This window comes from Megalopta genalis, chromosome 7 (assembly GCF_051020955.1).
Source record: "Megalopta genalis isolate 19385.01 chromosome 7, iyMegGena1_principal, whole genome shotgun sequence".
Taxonomy (NCBI): domain Eukaryota; kingdom Metazoa; phylum Arthropoda; class Insecta; order Hymenoptera; family Halictidae; genus Megalopta; species Megalopta genalis.
Window position 1 is genome coordinate 11,255,419 of NC_135019.1, and position 21,029 is coordinate 11,276,447.

Below are 21,029 nucleotides of genomic sequence, written 5' to 3' on the forward strand. Positions count from 1 at the left end.
TATCTATTAATAACAGGTGGACTGCGTATTTTAGGCATTTATGACAAAAGCATGTAGCCGAAATATAAAATCGTGAACATCTAAGAAGAATTTAATAATACAGTCACGCTATTATCAGTTTATTATAACGGAAAGAATTTATTTTTATTGAATTTCTGTTCCTCGCAATCGTCTTGGAAAATTTTTATTTTGTACGAAGGTCCGCGAAGTCTACTGACAAGGATACCATAGAAAACGTAAGAATCGGTGCAAATCAGATAAATGTCAGAGAAGATTCGAATACATATCGAGATGCAGCGTTTCATTTTCTGAGTGAACAATCGCTGCCAATTAGAAATATTAGGGTGTCCCATAAGTTCTTCCCGCGCCGCGCTATAAATGACTCCAACTGGCTGTGTTTATATAAACACGCACAGACTTATCTCTTGGCTGTTTAGGGTATCGGTTGCAGTCGTCCCAGAGCTCTTTTAGAGTACGCGTTTCGTTGGTGACAAAGTTCCTTACAAAATTTTTTCTACGCCGTTCAATATGGATAGCCAAAAGAAGTATTTTTTTGTGCGGCATGTTATGCTTCATTGCTTTAAAAAAAAAGTGATAGGGCAAAGGACACTGCAGACGAGATTTGACTGATGATGATTCTACGACTATTAGGACAGTCCGCAATTGGTTTCAGAGATTTAGAGCTGGCAATTATGATTTGAAAGATGAAGACTGCAGCGGCCGTCCAACAACAACGGATGCGGACCTTGTCAAAGATATGCTCGCTGAAAATTCGCGATATAGTGTGTGCGAGATAGCGGATGCCACTAACATGCCCAGGTCAACGGTACATAAGCATTTAATCGAGATGAGATGTGTGAATCGATTCGAAATTCCACACCGACAATAGGTGTTGACACCAGCCTTATGAACCACGTTTCTACGTGCGATTTGCTTCTCCAACGACATGGAAGAAATACTTTCCTAAAAGGCTTGTCACTAGAGACGAGACTTGGATTTTATACCAAAATGTGTCTCGAAAACGAACTTGGTCAAAAAGAAATAGTCCCTCAATTGTTGCGAAGTCAGGACTTCATCCGAAGAAAGTTCTTTCGTGCATTTCGTGGGACTGGAAAGGTGTAGTCTACTAGAAGCTCCTTCCTCAAGGTGAAACGATCGATTCAGCTAAATATTGTAATCAACTCGATGAATTGAAAGCCGCCGTAGCAGAAAAACGGCCAGAATTGGCGAACCGACGCGGCCGTCGTTTTTCATCGCGACAACGCAAAACCGCGTGTTGCGTTGGTCGTAAGACAAAAATTATCGCAGTTCGATTGGGACGTTATACTTCACCCTCCGTACTCCCCAGACATTGCTCCATCCGATTATTACTTGTTCTTCTCGTGAAAAAATTCTCTCCGTGAAAAACGGTTTAAATTCGTCAGCGAAATAAAAACGCACCTTGAACAATATTTTGCAAATAAGCCTCAACACTCTTGGCAAGACGGTATAACGAGGCTTTCTAAAAGATGGAAGAAGGTAATAGAGCATAACGGTTCATACACGGTATAACTCATATTGAGTATAACTCGATAAATCAACCTTAAACAACAAATATCGTGTAATCATTTCGCATCAGAGAAAAGGAGAGAACTCTTATGGGACACTCTAATACAATTCCAAATACCGTTCTAATTTCTGACTGCCGTCGAAAGGCCTAAGATCGTGTTCGCCGGCGACCCATCAAAATTCCAGTTCCCTTCGCAGCAACTTTCGCAATAACGCGGCCGAACAGGATTGGACGATACCGAGCCAATTATACGTACATATTGTATATCCGCAGGATGATCCATCGGCGGAGACGCGTGCACGGAGCCACCGAAACAAAAAACGTTTCGCAGAGATTGCCTGTCGGGAAGTTCTGCTGGAAGTTGGCCGAGCGGATTGCGACTAGGCGGACGCGTATACAACGCGATCTTCGGCCGGGCAATATTCCGGAAACGGAGCACACGTTGCTCGGTCTCCTCGTCATTGCGTCCTGTCACGAGACACGCGAAACGGGACTCGCTACGAGCGCGCCGATCCGATTCGTCCCGGCGCGTTTCTCGCGGCGAGCTAACGTTTCGTATCGGCTGTGTGCGCCACGACACGGAATCGACTTAACAACGGAACGGGACGGAACGGAGGACTGCGGAATTAAACTCCGCGAAGGTAGCCGGCCAGGGGCCGGGAAAAAACGAAGGGCGCACGACGAAATAAGGAGAACGGGACGGCGGCGTGGCCTGCGAGATGGGGCCAGGGACGAGGGGGAGGGGGGCAAGAGCTTCCGTTGAACTGATTAGAGCTCGAGTCTTCGAGGAATCTCCGCGAAGGAATGCGCCGGAACACGGTCGACGCATCACGAAACCGCGTTTGTTTCGTTCGCGATTGTCCGATCGACCTGCAAGCTCTTCGACGTGTCCTTCGACGTCTTCCTCGGCGCGTGCTTGGATCCAGAAGGGTTGCATTGCCGGCGATTCGTTCGAGCATGATCCTTCGAGATCAGTCTAATGGGTTGTTCTTCCGCCTTTAGAAGAGACACCGTCGATGAGGTGCCGAAACGAGAGGCATCGGGCAGTCTTTGAAGATCGGAAGACATGGTTCGAGACCTGTACGAAAGAGTCGTATCTTGAAGATGGTAGCATACGATTCTCTGAGTCGTGATCTGTAGCAAAAGTTCTACGTCTTTCTGATCGTATTTTACATTTTGTGAAAGTAACTCGTAATAGACATTGCTACGGCAAACTTTAAAAAGAAAAGTAAGGTGAGCGACAACTCTAGATTCAAGGGACCCAAGGTCTAAGAAGCAAATCACGGGCGAATAGTTGTAATCTTCGAGCAATACGCTTAAACTTAAGAAGATCTCGCGACACTAGTTCATCGATGCCTGATCGTTTAGAAACGATGGAGACAGCGTTATCGAAACATGTGGCAGTGATCTCCAGTGATCTCGGCGCTACTCGATCGAAAAGAATCCTCCTGGAACGAAAGAAGAAGCGAGGAAGAGTCGCTCGATCCTGCGGAAGCATGATGTAATCGACGTCGCTATTGATCGAGGATCGTTAATTAATTATTGACAAAGAGGAGAGTATCCTTCCAGCATGTATGACGATTCTAAAGTCGGTCGGAACCCGCAGGACACTCGTGGAGCCGAGGAACGGCCGGATTCCGTCCTCGGAGGACGAAGCTCTCCTTCGACCGGGCGAAAGTAGGCCAACAGGATCCGTGTCGAGCGGTTTTACGATGGTCAATGTTTCGTTAATTTTCGAGGAGGAACTCGGGAGGCCAGGTAGGCGGACGAAGGAAGAAGATGGACGAAAGAGAAAGGACGAGAGGAGATCCGTCGTTGCCTCGCAGCGATCTCGCGCGGTTTCTTCTCCCTCGGCGCGGCTCGGCGCGGCTCGGCGCGTCGTTCGAACGGTAATGATACACCGCGAGTTTCCTGAAAAAGGGAGAATGCGTCACTGTGGCCAGAACTCGCGGTTCTCATTGGTCGGTCGGCGCTGCTTCGGCTCGAGCCGAATACTGTTTTCCTTTCTAATCCGAAATCGGACGAATCGGTTTCGCGAAACTTGACGAACACCGTCGATCCTCGAATACGACGCTCGCTTGCCTCCGCGTTCGTTTCTCTTCCTCGAACGCGTCCGAGAAACTGTTTGCCCACTTAGGATAATTGCGGCTCTGCCCTCCAGTGGCAACGAAGTACTCCGAGCAACAACGTACTTAGTTAAATATACATACGAACGAATACTATAATTCGGGGCTAGAGCTCGCTATCCACGGAACGGTCGTTCGACGCGCGTTTCGCGATCTTTCAAGACTGCTTGCCCAATTATTTCTTGATAAACACTGTCGTCCCGTTTCTCTGCCATCTTCGATGTTGCTTCTTTCATCCTTTCGTTCAGTGATCGAATTTGTTTTTCTTTTTAGGTCCGTTTTAACTAGAACTTCTCGATTAGATTCTTCGATTTTTCTTACTCTTCCACTAATTACCCGATGCATAGTAGTCTTAACAGATGCGGATGAGGATTTCTTTGAAGTATTAAGAACATTTGTGACACGCAATAGCAAGTTTTGACCGATTTACAAATGTTGTATTTTCTGTTAATAAACTATGATCTCTTTGCAACGACTATATTAAGGATTTCCTCGAAATACATAATTTCTATATTATTCTAATTCAGTTTAGCACGCAATTTCTAATGAAGAAAAAATGTTCGAAATTATAAAAAAATATATTGCAATGTACTAGAAGGTAATGAAACGTTGAAATCGTTTAAACTGTAATATTTCACAGATTTGCGGTGCAAGTACTCCAGTATTGACACAAATTTCCAATCTGACGAAAATACGTTCCAACAAAAATTAAACAGTATCCGGAAAGCTAAAAACTCCAATATATAAAATTTCGGGAGAATTTCTTGTCCCATAAAAATCTAGGTCACTTTGATATTTTGTATGTTAAAACGTAGACAGGACGTTCAGCGTAACGGTCGCATCGATTTTTGAGGCATTTACGCTAATCTCGTAAAAAAATGTTTGGAATAAAAGTTAATGTGTTCTTTAAGAGAAATAAATTGCAAGAGTAAAAATTTCGAAAAATTCGACGAAAAACGAAGATAACCTTGACTTTTTTAAATAGCACCATGTACTTTTGATAGTATAGTATTATAGCTGTGTGTGTGTGTGTGACGAAGAGACGAATTCAACAACTTACTACATAGTAAGCTTCGAATGACCATTAGCTTAATAATTCGCAGCAATTGAAATAATAATTTTCTACGCGTTAATGAAACATACGTGTAACTCAAGGGTCAAGGATACTTCGAAGAGGAATGTAAACAGTTAAACGTACATCTGTATCTCTTATTTAAAGTACACGTTAGTGTAGTAAGGTCATTGTGAAGTAAGTCGTTGAATTCGTCTCTTCGTCAGCTATAACGCTATACTACCAAAAGTACATGGTGCAAGTTAGCACTAGATTTACGGAGAACAAAAAGACAGCTGTTTTATATTAATTTATAACAGCAACAGTAAGACATTTATACTGATTTTTAACAAGTGTTATTGTCACATTTGCCGTAAGTAACATATAAGTTGAATAAATAACTCATAAATGTATCTTTACGATATGAATAATCGTAAATTAAAAAACTAGTGATTTTGACGGTCCCGTCATTTTGACGGATTGCGTAAATCTAGTGTTAAGAAAATCAAGGCGACCTTCGTTTTTCATCGGATAAAAAATTTTTCGAGACTTGCATTGTTGCAATTCGTTTTCCTCAAAAAACGCATTAACTATTATCGCGAACATTTTTCCATCAGATTAGCGTAAATGCCTCAAAAATCGGTGCGATCGTTACGCTGAACACGCTATATATTTTATTCCACAATGTTGTAGCCGCGACATTAAGACGAATTCGACGACATAAATAACCCATAAATGTATCTTTACGATATAAATAATCGTAAATTAAAAAATTATTGACCCGTCATTTTGACGGGTTCCGTAAATCTAGTGTTAAGAAAATTAAGGCTATATACGTTTTTCATCGGATAAAAAATTTTTCGAGATTTGCATTGTTGCAATTCGTTTTCCTCAAAGAACGTATTAACTATTATCGCGAACATTTTTCCGTCAGATTAGCGTAAATGTCTCAAAAATCGGTGCGATCGTTACGCTGAACACGCTACATATTTTATTCCATAACGTTGTAGCCGACATTAAGACGAATTCGACGACATAAGTCTGACGAGCATTAGCCAAGGAATAACAATAGTAATAAGGTTGGAATAATACCGGCGCGGGCATTATTAGCAAATAGGCCACTGCGCGGCGTGACGGAGCGGAAGCTAACCGAACGAATTTGGTTGCAGGTCTGGTTTCAGAATCGGCGGGCGAAGTGGCGGAAGCAGGAGAAGGTCGGCCCGCAGGCTCACCCGTACAATCCGTACTTGGGCTCGGGCGCACCCCCACCGTCGGCGGTGGTCGCGCCGACCTTGCCGAACCCTTTCGCCCACCTGGGCACGTTCGGTCTGCGGAAACCCTTCGACGCGTTCCGCTACCCGCCCTTGGGTCACGGGCCGGTCCTTCCTACTAGTTACACGACCCATCCCTATCATCGGGCGCCGCCACCGCTGCTACCGCCGGGGATGCCTCTGCCCTACACGTCGGCCGCGTCCTTCCAGAGCCTGCTGGCAAACATATCGGCGGCGCAGCGGCCGAAAATGGTCCAGGGCTCGCCGCCGCCTCCACCGCCACCGCCGGCGCCGGCGATCAGTCTGCCGCACCCGGCGGTCCCGCAGCCGGCGCCGACGGCGAGCTCGCCGCAAGGATCGCCGACTGGTAGCGTCGGCCTGCCGGACATCGACCGGCGGACCAATAGCATCGCGTCCCTCCGACTGAAAGCCAGGGAGTACGAGCTTCACCTCGAGATGCTGCGCAAGAACGGCGACCTGATCAGCTGAACGAGCAGCGACGAGGACCTGGCGGCCCACGAAGCTAGGTACGACAACAGGAAACGCCACGCTGCTCGCCTGACCTACGAGTCGCAATCCGACCATGATCTCCAGCCGGCCGGGCGCCATCCCCTCGAGCGAACCGAGCCAAGGGGTGACGATACGACGATCCGCTCGTCGTTCGCGGCTACCAACGGACGCAAGCCCCGCTTCGCCCGCGAACGGACACGAGCCAAAGAACTTCCATCCGAGTGGACCGGACACTTTGCACCGTGCTTCGACGGCGTGTACGCGAGGGAAGGTTGACTGTTTACTCCGGGGCTCGACGAATCCCGGTTCTCGGAGCGGTTACGAAGACCATTTGCTCCGTTACGGTCCCTACTACGACCCCAGAAGTTCCAAGTTTGATTCTCGTGTCGCTTTTCGGTCCTCGGATCTTCGAAGATCCTACGCAACCGGAACATACAGCGGCTCGAAAATTCGGTTCCCCGCGACATCCGCGCGGAACGAACGGTCTTCGTAGCGGTCTTCGAGAGTACGCAACAGTTTCGAGAGCCCCGGCTTCTTCTTCCTGTGATCAACTGGTGCCTTTGTAACGCGATAGAGCGTCGGACCGGCTTCGGGTCGCCTACGAGCTTCGGAGCCTCGAGACGATAAAACTCTGGTCCTCGGGGAACGGGTCCTATCGTCCGACCGTCTAGCGACCGATATGGGATCCGACAGCTCTCGATTAGTTCTAGGTAACTTCGGACGAAGGATTAGCGACGGTGTAGCCACCACGGAACGAGAAACGGCGGTGCGCACTGGTTGCATCTGCGTTGGCAACACGGACGACCATGGGTAAACAAACCGGCGTTTCCTCGTGGTCGTTGGCGTTGTCTGTGCTTTATTGCGTGGATCGCAATCGCGTCGATCGCCGTTGATCTTCCCGGCATTCGTCGCGAGCAGACATATACCTGTCCACGTACAAAACGAGCTTGTTTTCAGCCTTCCGCTCGAGCGACGCCGAGTTCGCGACACCGAACGGCGGCCGGAACACTAACAAACCAGACTCTTTCTAGTTTTTTTTTTTGCGTGGAGTTGCTGTGTACAGTGTGTACAGTGTCGGCGAGGCGACGATCCGCGAAATAGAACGCCACGGAACGGCTTTGATATCGCGTTCGCCTCGATCGCGACGGAAATTCGCGCCGGCGACTTCGCGAATCTTCGCCGGATCCTGGATCGTCCGATATCGGAGATCGTGTCCGCTGGCCGATCTACGGTCGCCCGTCGGATCGGAGAAACGGGAACGTATTCACGACCGAGCTTTGAGCAAACATCATCGAACGATGTCCGTCCAGAGAGATTCTCGGCGTCGCGACGCGAAAGCCCGGGATCCGGGAAGGGTTTCGAAGGACATGCTTTTTTTTAGCCGAGAATTAGCGTGGGTGAATTAACCGACGGTTTTATGAAATTAATGTACAGATCGTAGCCGAGGTCCGGAATAGTTTTCGGACTGAAATTTTTCACGTCGCGACCGAGAACGTAACCGGTTAAGTTAGAGAAGACGAAACGTAGCAGATTCACCGCGGCGCGGCGGAGCCTCGCGAGAGCGATCGTCTTTCGGTCAACGTTCCCTGCGAACGATGCCTAAATGATATTTGGAAGATAGTAACGTGCCTGGCGTCTTGCAAATTTCCGACGACACTTCCCCGTGGAATTCGATCTCGGAATATTGAATATTTTGCAATCGACGGGGACTTCGCGGCGAGAGCGCGCCGTTAAATCGCGTTTGGAAGGGAAACCGAAAGATCGATCGTTCCGAGAACTCTCGCCGGCCGCGATCGCATCGATCCGTCACACGATGTTTTTAGATAAGGAGAAAGTACTTATTTATATACGCGTTCTTTTAATTTGAAACTTTTAAACGATAGTCGCGCTATGTTCCGTCGACTGTATATGCATTCCTAGCGTACTGTAAGCGTCCCATGTAAATAGATTCAACGACGTATGCGTCAGTTCTCCCGGAATCAGCACCGACATGTTCACGGCGCGAAGATGCCGCGGATCATGACAACGTGTTCGTACAGCCATAACTCGTCGGCAACCTCACCGATCGATAGGGTTGTTCCCGATCGTCGTTGCATCCCTCGCGATCGTGCGAACGACGACGGAGGAGACAGACAACCGAAGTAATTCGCAATCGCTTTCAGAATCAGGGATCTCGAGCGGATCCGGGAGCCGCGGGCCGATATTTTTTCAAGAAGTCGCCGCGGTTTCCCTCGATCTTAGCGAACACCGGTGTCCGTTGTCCTTAATCTTAGACACGTCCTTTTAAACTTCGTTTTTTCTTTAGCGACGAGTTCGTGCGTTTACGACGAGAGTGAGAGCGATGAACGGCGAGTAATGGGAGAGAGGAATGGAAAAAGAGGGAAAAACAGTGAAAATTGAAATGCAACAAGTTTCTATTTTATTCGACGTCACCTTTCACTAAGGAAATCCAGCGCGCGCCACGTTTCAGCGATCGTGGCGCAACGATTGCTTAAAAAAAAAGTAGCACGCCGTTCCAGACGATCCTCCGGACCAAGTAATTTCTGCTGAAACGAGTGGGGTAGACGCACCGATTGTGGCCACGTTAAGGATTTATAGGAATTTCGAAGGAAATATTTTTTAAAGTCTTGCGTCGCGTAAGTATTATGCAAGTTTTATCCATTTGCACTCGAGTGGTGACTCTAAGGCGCCATTTAAAATTCTTACATCCCGCTTCAAAATAATGTCAACATTATCAAATCTGTTTATATTTAAAAATACTGTGCAAAGTATAATCACAAAATTCAATTTCAAATGTCTAAAATACACTAGGTTATACGAAATGGAAATACTATAGGTCAGAAAAACTATTTTGGATTTCGAGTTAAAATGACGTCGAGTGCAAAGGGTTAATAGATTGGTTAATATCGTTAGTTTTCATATCTACCTCGCACAAAACAACTCAAGATTCGATAAAATGACTTAAGAATTATTACATTAGAAGATTGGTAAAATTCGCATTTTTTCAACGTTTGTGGTCTCTTGTGCACGAGTTCTGGCCATGTCTACTACCATTTCTGTGACCAGAAATGTAGGTAAAATGAAAAATGAAATACCATGAAACGGTATTAGTCATAACTGATTGAAACGCAGCATAATGTTTTAGAACATTTCGCATTTCCACGCTTTACTTTGTCGATATAACATACAATAACGTAATATCTTAACGTAAAACTAGTTTTTATTTCGCTTATTCCAACAAATCTTATTCGCGTCTTACGTTTCCTTTCATTCTTCGTATTTTGCTTTCCCTCCGCTTTCCTTCTTTTTCTTCTAATCCGTTCTCCCTAGTTTCTTCTGCTCTCCGCTGTTTTATCCTTTCTGCTACGAATTTTGTTTTGCGTCGCATTTTCTTGTTCGGTAATTGTACATATCCGCCGGAAACAATATATTTGCTAGTCCGAGGTTCCGTTGATTGCTAGGAAACTGTAGCCAACTCCGAAGAAGAAAATATGAATAATAACATAGGCGGCTAGAAAAGGCGCGCCGGCCACAACCGGTACATCTGCCCTATTCCGCAACTGATTGATAACAGGATTTCGCGCGAGCGTATCACCGCCGAAATTCAATTTAGTCTAGATCGCTGAAATATCGCGCAGCGGCTCGCGTGGGTATTAATTTGCAGGCTCGTCAACTTCCTGAACGAAAAACCGGGCGACCATTACACGGCCGCATTTACCCGGCATGCAGTAGGCGAGGCAAGAGAGAGGAGAAAGGTAGAGGGAGAGAGCGAGAGAGAGAGAGAGAGAGAGAAGGAGAGAGGGAGAGCAGATCATCCGGAGAGGATCGTCGAACAGCACTCCGGGGCTGACTTATGACAAGTAATTCGCGGCCGGGCACGCCCGTCGACGAGTTATTTAAATATTTCACAGTTTAATGGAGTCCCGGGCCATTAATGCGCGTCAGCTAATTAGCGGAGTCGTGGATGCCTGCGCTCCCCTCGGAGCGCTAACGATCCTCGCGCTGATAAATCGAACGGTTACCGTCCAAATGATCCGCCGATCAAAACTGACGCGGCCTTAAGTGGTTCGCGGACCACGGGTCTCCTCCCCTCTCGCATTGCGCCACGGTGAGTTGCATCGGCCGGCCGCGTCGCGTCTGTGCAACGGCGCATCGGAACACTCGCGCCGGCGATATCGAGCGCGAACCAACACCGATTCCGGGCTAAACGCATAATAGACGCGATTTAATGACACCTTCCGCAACACGTAATGCAGGCCCCCACCTGCACTCTAATTTCCTGAAAATGTTACGTGCCGCTGCACCCCTGTTGCGCTCCTCGCTCTCCTTTTTCCTTCTCTTTTCGTCTTGTTCCTCGACGATCGCCGCCGCTGCACCGGCCAATCAAATCGCCCCGCGCCTCGAAATTACCGGTTCCTTCGACGGCTCTGTCCTTCTCGCGAAACAGTCGACGTAACTTCACCTGTGATGCTAGTTGAACCGGCGGAACCTGCGGCCAGCCAGCCAGGTAGGTATGCATTTTCATTGTTCGAGAAAATTATGTAGCGGCGCGGTGCAACCGAACGTCCACGTTCCAAGTCTCCGTTGAATTTTTAATAACAGCAGCGATAACTTTATTGTTCACGTTAATAAGTTCACGTTGCAGAACTCCGTTCAGTTCTTAATAATGATAATAATAATCATTTATTGATCGACCCGGTAACCCTTTGTTCCAGTGAAAGAATAATAATGTAACAATCCCAGAAGGTCGAATAAAGTGCAAAAACTTACAATCAAATACTTCGGTATGAAACTCAAGAAAGAAGAAGAAAAACGCGATAGAATGCCTGAAGAAAATGTAGCAATTAGAAAAGCACTCTGAAACGGTTTAGGCTGCCGAAGAACGCGCATTTTATACAATTCCGACAAAAAGCGAAAATCTTTTCCAAAATTGGCGCACAGAAACGAAGCTCGTCAAGAATTCCCGTACGAAAGACGAAATTGTCGATTAATTCTGTTAAATCGTGCACATTACGGATTCTTTTAACATTTTAATAGGACGTCGTGAAGCCGGCAGGATCGCGAGAAAAATTGCGATGTTGCTGGTTGATGCAGCAGAGCCGAGGAATCGTCGATAACGCGAAAAGAACGATAAGGGCGAGACGAGAACGAGCAGAGGCGTGTCCCGCCGGTGATCGATCCTCGATCGTTCGGGCCGCGTGGGTCCCTCCGGATTGCGCGCGATCGAGATGCAGACCACGCAGCCGCTCGATCCCGAATTCATCGTGTCGGCCAGGCCATTAGCAAATTACTACGGTGTAAACAGTATCGACGGTGCCCGCGGGTACGCCGGCTAAGTGCGCGCCCCGGTCTATACACGTATGCACACGTGAATGTTTATACACCGTGCGCGCGGGGACGCGAGAGGAGTGGAGAAATAGCCAGTTAGTTAGCAAACCGATCATTATAGCGACGTTTTACACCGGGTCTAGCCACCTAATAACTGCCTGCGTCGAGGCGAGCTCGCCGATCGGTAGCAAAGCAACCGGACTGCGTTCGCCGAAAAGGAAATTCCCAGCTGTCGGTGAAGGTGCTGTCGAAACCGCGATATTTATCGAGCCTGGAATCTCCGACGCGTTCTATTCGTTCTGTACCGCGAATTGTAACAGTTCCTGCGCTTCTCTCGAATCGCCGGAGTTGCCCTAAGTACAGTAATGTCTCTCTAATTGACGCTGAGATTGTCCACAGAAATGAACAATTTGGGAAGAGGAGATACGATTATTCGAGCTTTGCAGCTCGTGTTTATAGTTGTTGACAATCTATAACCATAAAGAAACGAGTCACAATGCTCGAAAAATCGTATCTTCTCTTCTCAAATCGTCCATTTTCGTGCGCAATCTGAGCGCCAGTTTGGGAGACATTTCTGTACCGCCATCGAGAGGAGACACAAAAGTTTGGAAGACATTTTCCTCGAGTAAATGAAAAGCTCAGCAAATTCCATGTTTCTGGGGTCAAGTATCCAACTACCCGTACAGTTCTATTTTATAAGTAAGTTCTAATTTTATAAGTTATTAATTATTAATTTCTATAAGTATTTTATAAGGTCCAATAAGAGGATTAACTTGGATCTCGGAGAAAAAGCGTTGTAAAACACGTAGAAGAAAATTCGAACACGAAGCTTCGAGTAGACCCATCGATGACTGGCATGGAATCCTCAAAATTGTCCAATTCGTGCAATAAAAACATTGATATCACAGTGAATTAAATTCCGCAGTAAAGTAGAATAAAATAAAGTCACAAGGATCTGAAGAAGAATAACAGCAAACTGTGCGAAACTGTCGAGAAGACAGGGTTGATAAATATTTTGCGGGCGAGGTTCGCAGGAAGAAGGCTTCTTCGAGATGCACCGGGAGCCCATCTTTGAACCGATGGGGCCCCAGTTCCCCCCTTTCGCAGCACGCGCAAGGTTTTATCCAGTTAACAATCCCTAATTGCAGGGTTTCTTGTAACTAACTCGGTTAACGTGAAGGACCCCACGATGATTCCCCGGCGTTCACCTATCATCGCGATGTGGATGCAGATTAAACAGCCCCTTAATCTCGGGCCCGCTGCGAGCCCGCTCGGGCCTCGCGGACCTCCCTTGTGGCTCTCTCATGCTTCGTTTAATAGGGTCTAACGATAGGGAAACCGGCCGGTTTACGACGGAATCATACTACTCCGGACACCCTCTCTCTCGCCCCGAAACTTCGCTCTGCCGGCTAATCGACCGTAATCGTTCCTCCAGCGATTATGTCTCCAATTACGTAATTAGATTAAGGGTAAAGTGTCAAAGCTCCACGTTACACGATCTTATCGCGGAACGACGAACGACCGGGAGGTCGCGATAAAAATTTAGGACCCTGCTGTTTTAAAAGAATCTCCTTCTTCGTGGATTCTTCTTGGTCCGCCAGCGTTTGCGACGGACGGCATTGGAGCTGCTTTGAATCGGTATCAAGTCCGACTACGAAGTGAATGCTGGAGCTGATAGAAGGAGGGGGGAATGGGGAGGTGAGAAGCAAGAGGGAGAAGGAGAAGAAGGGAACGACGACGAGGAGGACGACGAAATCGACGCGAAGAGAAGGGAGGAGCGGCGAGACTTCGAGATGAGGGATGTACGGCGTGACGGTCTAATTGAGGCCTTCTTGATTGCATTTACACCGCTGCACGGCCTCCTGTATCCCAGGTATACAAGTATCAGCTTTCTGTGGCCGATCCGCGTCGTATTTGGCCGTTGCTGCTATTACTTCCACTTCTCTCCCCCTTTCTTCGCACGATCCCCGGCCTTCCCCATCGTCTTCCACTTCTCTGCTCCCATTGATCGACATTTTAACCCCTCGACCGACCGAGTAGTACTTGTTGTCCGCCTACTTGTCACATTTTGCGATTACAAAGTTATATATATAGAATCGAACGATTGATATTCGAAGAGAAATATCGTACACTCCCGACTGTAAGTACAGTAATGTCTCTTTAATTGACACTCAAATTGTTCACAAAAATGGACAATGTGGGAAGAGGAGATACGAATATTCGAGCTTTTCGGGTCGTTTTTACGGTCATTAATTCTCTACAACTATAAAAACGGCCTACTAGGCTCGAATAATCGTATCTCCTCTTCCAAAATTGTCCATTTTTGTGCACAATCTGAGCGTCAGTTAGGGAGACATTACTGTAAACGGGCGCCTAGCGAATAGTCCAAAGCTTGGATCGAAAAGTTTTCTGGAACCTTCGAGTAAAGTCTATATCAATGTTGAACCTTTTTTTGAAAACATTCCCGCATCCTGTGTTCCGATATGAACATGAATGAAAGTTCCAGTTGGAATTGATCAAAGTTCATGATATTGTGTTTCGTGATATTATTATTGTTATTATGATATTATTATCATTATGTTTCATGATATTAGAAAGGCTCTTCGGTATCTCAGCAAGTGTTGAATATTACTTATTAATAAATATATTCCAAGGTGTTCTTTGTTTATTTGTCTTGTTCCCCTCATTCATTTTTGAAAGAACGTTCCAAAATAGTTCTAACTTGTTGCAAGTTAATTGCCAGCGGTTGTTCCATTTGAAGTAAGCGAAACATGATCAGCTGAATGATGAACCAGCAGATATCCGGACACTGATTGCCGGGGATGCGTAATGAAGAATCTCGTTTCATTTATCCATCTTCGCACTGAAACGTTGCACTGAAATTTCGCAGTCTTCACAACGAATACCTATTACACCTCTATAATAATTTCTTAACAAATATGAGATATCAAACAATTTAAAAATATAATAAAACAGTTTTCAATACAACTCTGACAGAATTACTATCGCCGACGAAGTGAAAACGTTCGAAGAGTTTTAGACCGTTCTTGGAGAAGGAAACGGAAATACGTCACACCCGGCACACTCGCGGCTAACAAATAGAGGGAAAGGGGGAGAGAAGATTGGAGTTTTGGAAGTTTAGAGGTAGTCCCCCTGCCCGCTCCCTCCCCCCTGACACGACATAAAACGCGCAAACGCCGCCATTAGTTACGGGGACCGGCGCGGAATGCTATCCAACCGGAGCCTTATTAAGCCCATTACATCTTAATTTATTTCCTTATTTGAAAAAAAGAGAGAAGGAAACACGCGACACCGCCGCGCCGGGTCCGACGAGTAACGATACAATTCCGAGGGCGAAAGCGTTCCGCCGCGACATTTGCATGGAATCGAGTTGTCGCGAGGAATAACGAACGCCCACGCGCTTGACCCCGAGCGACCCTTTCTCTCGAAAGCGGTGCCAATTTTACCCTCGAACATGTCGCGTGCACCGGGTCCTTCCTGTCCGGCTGCAACAGGCAACTCAATCCCGCACGGAACCGCCATGTTGCTTGCAGTTCGCGGTGTCTGCACGAGTACAATAATGACTCTCTAATTGACGCTCAGGTTGTCCACAAAAATGGACAATGTGGGAAAAGGAGACACGAATATTCGAGCTTTTCGGGTCGTTTTTACGGTCATTAATTCTCAACAACTATAAAAACGAGCTACAAGGCTCGTATAATCGTATCTCCTCTTCTCAAATTGTCCATTTTCGTGCGCAATCTTAGCGTCAGTTAGGGAGACATTACTGTAATCCTCGATCTACCGATTCCTACGTGCGTCAATTAGAATTTCGCTTGAATTTCTGATCGCTGGATCGCGGGTTCCACGAAATAAACGAAAAGGGGGAATAGAAAATGGCGGTGGCGTCTGTTATCTTGAGCACTTTCGGCGTCCGTTACAATAAGTCAATTACTAATCGATGTCGACTTCTATTTTACTTTCGGACATTGCAATTGGCGTCGGCAATTTTAGAAATTGGACTAAGAACAAGCGTTCCCTTGACCAGGCGTGGGTATTTATCGAGTAACTTTGCAGAACGAACATGAAATAGCAACGGTGCAGTGCGCACGATTAAAGATAGGAACATACCAATGTCACGTTACGTGAAATCACGTGAAATCACGCGAAATCATGTAACATTCGAAGATTGCGAGCCCGCGTATTTTTATAGTTCCGAATCTGTTCAGAAACAGACCAGAGCGACGTCATGCTGTTCATATATATTGTCACGCATGGTCGGATCTCGCCTATTATTTCTCCTACGATTTCACGTGATTTCGCGTGATTTCACGTGACGTGGCATTGGGCATGTTTCTACCTTAAACAGCGATTTTTCTAACACCGTTTTCATAGTCGCGTTCCACTTTAACGAAAGTAGGCAACGAAATTTTCGCGAGAAAGGTGGGGAGGAGAGCAACTTTCGACGATTGATTAACGACTAGCAGCGAGCTCGGAGATGAATAAATATTGCTTGAGCAACAGCGTGCAACGTCGGCTTGCGGTTTACGCCCTCGGTGGGAAAGATTGCGCGTCCCATTCGGTCCTGGGTAGCGTTCGCGTCCACTTGTCCTTGTTTGCGATTCGCCGCGTGGTGTTGCCGTTATTAGCGTAAAGGCTCGAGTTAGCCGCAATCGCGATGGTAATTTGCGCGTTTGCCCGTCAGTGCCGCCGAGTGGAATTGCGGTGTCGCGTTACCTTACGTGATAATGCGACGCACCATAAATCCTGGCCACCACGGATCCGGAGAGAGCCTGGTGCGGTGTGCACCTGCTCGCACACGTACGCGTTCTCACCAGGTAGGAGGTAATAACGCCGGCGAGCGAGGGACCGAGGAAAGAAAGAGACGGCCAGAGATAAAAAGACGGACGTGGAGAACGGCTGAACGCAGTTTCCCGCGGGAAAATGGTCCCGCGACCATGACCGACGTCGAAGAGTGAGAGAGAGAGAGAGAGAGAGAGAGAGAGAGAGAGAGAGAAAGAAAGAGAAAGAGAGAGATGAAGCATCGTGTTCCATCGAACAGGGCCGGGAATTCGGCCGATTGTTCGTCGGTGGCTTCTTGAAATTAAGCGTCATTGTTTAAGAGTGAATTCATCTTGATTGTCGATGACTAATGTCCCGCGGCAGCCGCGCCGAGCGCCACGAGGATGGATCACAGCTGTACAGGAGTCGGCGATTCGAGTCCCTGGAATAGCCACGACCACAGGAAAAGAGCGGGAGAGCGAGAAAGAGAGAGAAAGAGTGTGTGTGTGTGTGAAAGAGAGAGAGAGAGAGAGAGAGGGAGAGAAAGGTATCGGGACGAAGAAGAACTGCCCCACCGGCACGTGAGAGCTCTTTAACGAGCATCATCAATAACGCGTACCGACGTTGAGGAGGAAACAAAAAGGAGCTTAGAGAGCCATGCAGCGCCGGACAGCGCGACTCGCCCGCTATAGATCCTGGTAAATGGTGTTAATTAGTAAATTTGATTTAAGCCCAAACGAAGCGACCGAATAGGCGGACAACCGTTCCTTCGGAATGATGTACGACCTCCGCGAATTACCCGTCGGCTCGCCTCCGAGGAATCTCGCCCCCGTTCTACCACCTACCAACGTTGGCCGCGACCCTTCATCTTCCCTTCGATCAACCCTCTCGGTCAATGCATGCTGTCGCTGTACAGTGGCTCTCTGTCGCTATGCCGCAGACCGTGGTTCCGCGAGGATTCGTCGTTTCATCGCGCAGAAGATTCATAATAAGTTTCCTCTAAACTGTTCTGCGTGCCTAAATGAAGCTTGTTCGAAGACCTAAACGCCGTCTACGGATCCGACTGGACCAGTTTCCCGAGGAACGGACTGCCGTGGCGAAGAAGACGGTAACGGAGGGAAAGATCGATTTCCGTGGACGATGCCCGGCAATCGCGAATCGGCGAATTCGAGCAGCTATTCGTCGTTTCATTGCGCAGAAGATCGATAATAAGTTCCTCCTAAACTGTTCTGCGTGCCTAAATAAAGCTTGTTCGAAGACCTAAACGCCGTCTATGGATTCAACTGGGCCAGTTTCCGAAGGAACGGACTGCCGCGGCGAAGAAGACGATAGCGGAGGGGAAGATCGGTTTCCGTGGACGAAGCTCGGCAATCGCGAATCAGCGAATTCGAGCAGCTATTCGTCGTTTCATTGCGCAGAAAATTCATAATAAGTTTCTCCTAAACTGTTCTGCGAACAAATGAAGCTTGTTCGAAGACCTAAACGCCGTCTATGGCTTCAACTGGACCGAGTTTCCCGAGGAACGGACTGCCGTGACGAAGAAGACGGTAACGGAGGGAAAGATCGATTTCCGTGGATGAAGAAGCCCGGCAATCGCGAATCGGCGAATTCGAGCAGCTATTCGTACACCTGCAGATAATTGAACCGCTACTTTGATTCGACGATGATGTCCGTGGGACGGTCAGCTTGAATTTCGGTAATGACGCGTTTGCTACCGTAGGGGTACAGCCAGGGACGAGCCGAGGGGGTGGAGGAAGGGAAAAGAGAGGCGAGATCGAGAGCCGAAAACGAAGGGAACGATGGGGAAAGGAGACGGGCTCGGGGCCCGGGCCCGTTAATCGGCGGGCATTATCTCAATCACGTAAAACGGCAAAATTGCATTTACCTTTTTAAATGAATATTTGGCGGGAGACGCGGCGCGGCGAGGCGAAGCAAACCGAGCGGATCAGCGCCGCGCCGCGCCGCGCCGCGCCGTGCCGAAGCCGAGCCGAGCCGCATCGCGCTGCAGCCGCCCGCTAAGTTAATTTACCAAGGAATGCCGGGTAACGCCCTGCTCAACCTACCGGCCGCTGGACAAGTATTGTCCCGCCCCTGTTCAACCCTAAACGCGGGACCCTGCGCCTCCAGAATCAACGATCCTCGAGATTCCGCGCCGAAATTCCCTGCCGCTTGAACACGTTTCGAAATTCGCATTCTGCCCGGTTCCTCCCTAAAGTCGCCCTTGGATCGTTCGCGCGATGGCGGCTTGCCGAATGTCGCTTTCAGCTGGGCATAAACCGATTCTTTCCCGAAGTATCGCGACAACGAAGTAAGCGAGCCTCTCTATCTGTAACATACAATGTTCCGTCCATCGCGACTCAGCGTCCCCGTATCAGCCTGTTTCCATTCCCACTATCGCATAGCCTGGCCGACAGTGCGCACACCTTGAAACCCGACGGACATTTCATCCTGGAAGGAATGGAAATAATAAAACAAAGGTCCGTAGCCAATGAGAGCGACGAAGTAACAGCCTCCGCTGCTTTTTAGCATCTCCAGATCCCCCCTCCCCGCCTGAGTGACGCAACATTGCAGCCCTATCCGGCGTTTTCGAGTCGCGCAGCCTTGTCCGATTAATTCCTTGCAGGCTATCGCCGGATATAATTGACATTTTTCTCGCGGTGCTTGACGATCCTCCTCGATCGTCGATCGAGAGCGCAGCTCGTTCAGAATGACGAGCAGCTCTCAGAGTAAACGAGATCTCAGCTCGGATCGAGGCGAGCGCGCGGCTCGACTAACAGATTCTTTGGATCCTGCGTGATCCACCGGTCGCCGTATCTCAGCATCTGATAATTGGAGCGGTAATTACGCGATGATTAACAGAGATGGCTCCCGCGCATCATACCTCCTACGGATCGTTCCCTTTCTCTCTCTTCCTTCCGTGCACGTTCCACCTTCGGTCTCCTCCCTCGATCCACCTCGATCCACCTCGATCCGGCCGGTTACCGAGATCAAAGATCGGAGATAGCCTCGTGCGCGAGCACGCCGACTTTCTCCTTCTTTCTTTCTCCACCGCTTCGCCGTTGCCACACTGTGACCACGCTCTTCTTCTTCTTCCTCCCTTTGCTACTTGTGCGCCTCTCCCCCTGTCCTCGGGTTCTCATCATGCGTGATACGTTAAATGCCGCGCTGATCCATATCGATCGCGCAACAACCAGGCTAGAGATCCTCGACGGATAGTCCCGCTTAGGCGATCTCCGTCTCCTGCGAACCAAAACAGCGTTTCCTTCTTATTGCATCGCATTTTTACCAGCTACGATGGAAATCCTAGCGATCTGGCTGTGTGCGAAGTCATTCTCATTTTCTCCTGCCGAAGCACCGGAAGTGCGACAGCCGTTGCGGAGAACGCGACTGATGTTAGGATATTTTCGACCAAAACCTTGGCATCATGTGTTGTTTGTAGAGTAATCTGAGATTTTTGACAGTTTTGTCAGATAAAGCAGCTAATTACATAGTTTGAAATTTGTAGATAGGATTTAATCGTGTGCTTAATAGAGCAGAAATTAATGATTTGATGTAAGACGGGGCAGTGTAAATGTTAGCCCCGCGTCGGGTGTCAATTGTTACATGATAAGGTTACAAGTAGTAAACATTTTTGCTTGTCAAGCTTCTAGTGGAAACTATATTGTTTATTATTTGAGTTCGGAGAGTTATGTCTCGGATACGTTATGACGATTTTATCTTTCATAGGGACGAAGAGGAAATTATTATTTATTTTCCTAAAATTTTAGGTTACTAAATAATTTTGTATTTATATTGTGTTTTCAAAATATATATGCTTTATCAAGCTCATTAACTTAAAATAATAATTTATCTTAAATAAAATTTATAATAGTAGTGGAATAATAAAATATGAAAAATATATAATTATAGATATTGTTCTTATTGTGGTAAAAGGATGTTCAGTCAATTGCCCTCTCAATCAGGTTAATGTAATCAATGAAAGAATATAAGTATTCAATAAGATTCTTGAATTCACAAGTAAAATTTATTTGACAAGAATTTGTTAAAATTTAATAAAGGTGTAGATATTAAAATTGAAATTGATATAAATAGAGCTAACATCTCCATACTTATTTCGAATAATTATCAGAGTCTGATAACGTATAGGGATATTTTATAATAATAATAATAATGATAATCAATAATATAATAATTAAATAATATTTATTGTTTGTATCTAAAGGATTATCTGATCCCGCTAAGTGTAGAGAAGAGTAAATGAATAACTAGTACTAAAATAACAAATGGACAAATAAAATGTAAGATGTAAAATCGATTTAATGTGGTAAGTATAATTATATTCATAATTATACTCATAATATGATCTAAGAGTTATAGCGTTTATACTTGAACTAAATAATAAAATGCCAACA

At 47.0% G+C, this 21,029-nt stretch overlaps 1 protein-coding gene across 1 annotated transcript in view; it reads left to right on the top strand.

The window, feature by feature from the left end:
* LOC117229191 (homeobox protein aristaless) overlaps positions 1-8,917 on the top strand; it is a 168,892-nt gene extending 159,975 nt beyond the window's left edge. The window contains exon 5 of the mRNA XM_033485480.2: positions 5,896-8,917. Within this exon, the coding sequence (XP_033341371.2) occupies positions 5,896-6,486 (591 nt within the window). The 3' untranslated portion in view covers positions 6,487-8,917. The remainder of the gene's footprint in view (positions 1-5,895) is intronic.
* The last annotated feature ends 12,112 nt before the right edge of the window (positions 8,918-21,029 follow it).